At 37.6% G+C, this 3203-nt stretch overlaps 1 protein-coding gene across 1 annotated transcript in view; it reads left to right on the top strand.

Moving 5' to 3' along the window:
- LOC101862380 (phospholipid-transporting ATPase ABCA7) overlaps window positions 1-3203 on the top strand; it is a gene marked incomplete in the record, with an annotated part of 83587 nt that overhangs the window by 4992 nt on the left and 75392 nt on the right. The window contains 3 exon segments of the mRNA XM_035972811.1: window positions 11-149; window positions 1536-1660; window positions 2172-2305. Of these exon segments, the coding sequence (XP_035828704.1) occupies window positions 11-149; window positions 1536-1660; window positions 2172-2305 (398 nt within the window).

A 3203-nucleotide genomic window follows, 5' to 3' on the forward strand; every position in this document is an offset into this window, starting at 1 on the left:
GGTCACTACACCCCCAGAGCTATGCCGTCGGCTGGAACTCTGGCCTTCCTCCAGTCCTATGTGTGTACGTTCGACAACAAGTGCTACCCCAACGCCACCAGCGCGGGCACCAACGTACAGGGATCCATCAACACCTTCAATAGTTCTCTGTAAGTGGTTCAACCATTGTCGGTATGTATGTGGTTCAACCATTCTGTATGTGGTTCAACCATTCGGTATGTGGTTCAACCGTTTTCTGCAAGTGGTTCAACCGTTTTTTTGTAAATGATTCAACCATTCGGTATGTGGTTCACCTTTCATTATGTGGTTCAACCATTCTGTATGGGTTTCAACCATTCTGTATGTGGTTCAACCATTCTGTACATGGTTCAACCATTTTCTGGAAGTCGTTCAACTGTTTTCTGTATTGCAAGTGGTTCAACCATTCTGTATGTAGCTCAACCGTTGGCTGTAAGTGGTTCAACCATTGTGTATGTAGTTCAACCGTTATCTGTATGTGGTTCAACTGTTTTGTATCAAATGGTTCAACTATTCAGTGGGAGGTTCAACCGCTGTCTGTTTGTGATTCGACTGTTGTCTCTAAGCGGTTCAACCTTTGTAAGTTGTTCAATCATTTTCTGTGAGTGCTTCAACCATTGTCTGTAAATGGTTCAACCATTGTCTTTAAGTAGTTCAACCTTTCTGTATATCGTTCAACCGTTTTCTGTAAATGGTTCAACTGCTGTCTGTATGTAGTTCAACTGTTGTCCGTAAGTAGTTCAACCTTTCTGTATATCGTTCAACCTTTTTCTGTAAGTGGTTCAACCGCTGTCTGTAAGTCATAAGTGGTTCAATAATTCTCTCTAAGTGGTTCAACCGTTCTCTGTAAGTCATTCAACTGTTTCTGTAAGTGGTTTAACAGTTTTTTTGTGTGTTTCTCTGTAAGTTTTTCAAGTTGTTCTATAGTTCTCTATAAATTGTGCATGTCATACCGAAAGGTTGTACTCTTTTCTGACCTCCTATTGTCTCTGTCCAGGTACCTAACTTTTTTTTGTGGAAAATCTCCTGACCGTGGTTGGTTGGCGGGTGCTCTGTTGTGGTTTGCTTCTTCTTTCCTATCAAACATCTATCGTCCTTATCTTCCCTTCTTCTTTTAAATGTTTGTTACTCTCTTGTATCACCTCTAATCTTCTGGCGCTCATATGACTTTATGCAGTTGTGAGTGCCATAAAACCTCTACTAAAAAAAAAAAAAGTCTTCAATGAAAAAATAATGATTTAACTAAAACCTTCCCCACCTTCCCATACCACCTCCCTCCCCCCAAAGTAATAAAATCCATACACAAAAACAAGTACTAGTTGACTGAAGCGGTAAATGAATTAAGTTCACATTGTTTTACGATCCAGATGAATTCATTGACGTAGTAGTATGCATGGAATTTTAAAAAAAGAAAAGAAAGAAAAAACTTTTTTTTGGTGTGAATTAAAAAGGGAAAATAAGATTAATTTAAGACCCCAAAAAAGAGACAAGTAATAGTCTAGTTAATTATCTTGCAGGCTTGACGTTGCAGTCCGGGATCTGGAGCAGATCTTAACCGACAACGACTTCAGTACCCTCACCAATGACCTTGAGCTTTTGCTGAACTTTGTGAATGCTCTTCAGAATGGAACGTCTGCCGCAGGTTTTTTGGTTTTTTAAAATGTTCCCATTGTTTTCATTAACTTTGATTAAAGCACACACAAATTTATTGCTTATGATTCATGAGTAGATGGGATAGCTTCATTTATTTCTTATTAATATTAATAAATGTCCGCTCTGGGATCAATAAAATGGGAATTTTATTTATTTATGTCAATTAGTGTTTGTCTGGAATTAAAAAAGAGAACGCTTGTACATAAATGGTTTTTATTCAAGGGATAGTGAAAGATACCAAACTTTCACTAAAAGTATGAATTAATCTATCATGTTTTTTTTCTCGAAATTACTTACTTTGAGTGTTTGAATAGATGATGGATGATGGGAAAAAAATTGGGATAATAAAGTTTTTTACGAGAACATTAACGCGGAGAAATGAGTGATGCACCATAATCTTTGGTTGAAGAAGAAGGTTTATTCTCGCAAAACTGAAAACTGAAATGTTGTTGGGTATTGGCAAAGTACGTAACTGAAAAACTGTCGTGTGTGCTTTTCAGGGGATGTTGGCATTCGGGTGTCCAATGTGATCCTTGACAGGCAAAGCTTGCTGGATATCGTGGCCAATCAGAGCATCAACCTGACCCCAGATGCTATCGATACGCTGCTGAATGCCTCACTTAATGTCCAGAATGTAAGGGATTCGTGCTTATGTCTCCTTCTTCTTTCTTTTGTTTGTTACTCTCTAGTATACCTCTAATTTTTCGGTACTTGCATGACCTATTTGTGTTGCAAGTGTCATAAAAGTCTTACTTAACGTAAAGCTTAACTTGCTAAGAAATTATGAGGTGATCTGACAAAATGAGTTACTTCTCACAATCGGGGAATGGAGATATCAGCAAAAAATTGACACAGGGGTCAGATTTGTAGATTTTCAACCTATGCCATTTTCTTCAAGTTTAATGTGTCTTTTATCATTTCACACTTTTGAATTGTAAAAACTCTACTTATTAATTTGGTGTGTCTGTGTCCACTGGGTTAATGAAATCCGAGAAGTAACTCGTTTTGTCAGCACACCTCACATTTGATCTATGTTGCGGTTGTTGTTGTTGTTGTTGTTGCTGTTGTTGTTTTTGATCTAGCAACAGCTGGGCTCTCGCCCTTCTGTTCAATGCCATGTAGTGATAAGTGCGGGTTTGCTGCAGTTGCTGTAATGTTCCTCATGACACAAAGTGTGTTGTCAATGTTAGGTCTCTGAGGGAGAAGTATTTGTCCTGTGTAACATGTACTTATTGATTGTGTTGGGCACAAATCGATCAAGTCTGAGATTTTTTTTGGATATATCAATGCTGAACCGCCAGCCAAAAAGGATATTTGTTTTAAAGATTAAAAAAAAAGTCATTTTCAAACTTATTCTTAAAAATATGGACTTGGGATGTTTGTAGAGAGTTTGTTTTCTTGGTAACAAATTCAGTTTTTTAAAATCTCTCCTGTAAAATTGTAAAAACTATGTGTACTGTATTTTTGGAAATGACAGCAGAAATATTCTCAGGTGTGTGTGTGTGTGTGTGTATGTGTGTGTGTGTGTGTGT

This window comes from Aplysia californica, unplaced genomic scaffold, assembly GCF_000002075.1.
Source record: "Aplysia californica isolate F4 #8 unplaced genomic scaffold, AplCal3.0 scaffold00859, whole genome shotgun sequence".
NCBI lineage: Eukaryota > Metazoa > Mollusca > Gastropoda > Aplysiida > Aplysiidae > Aplysia > Aplysia californica.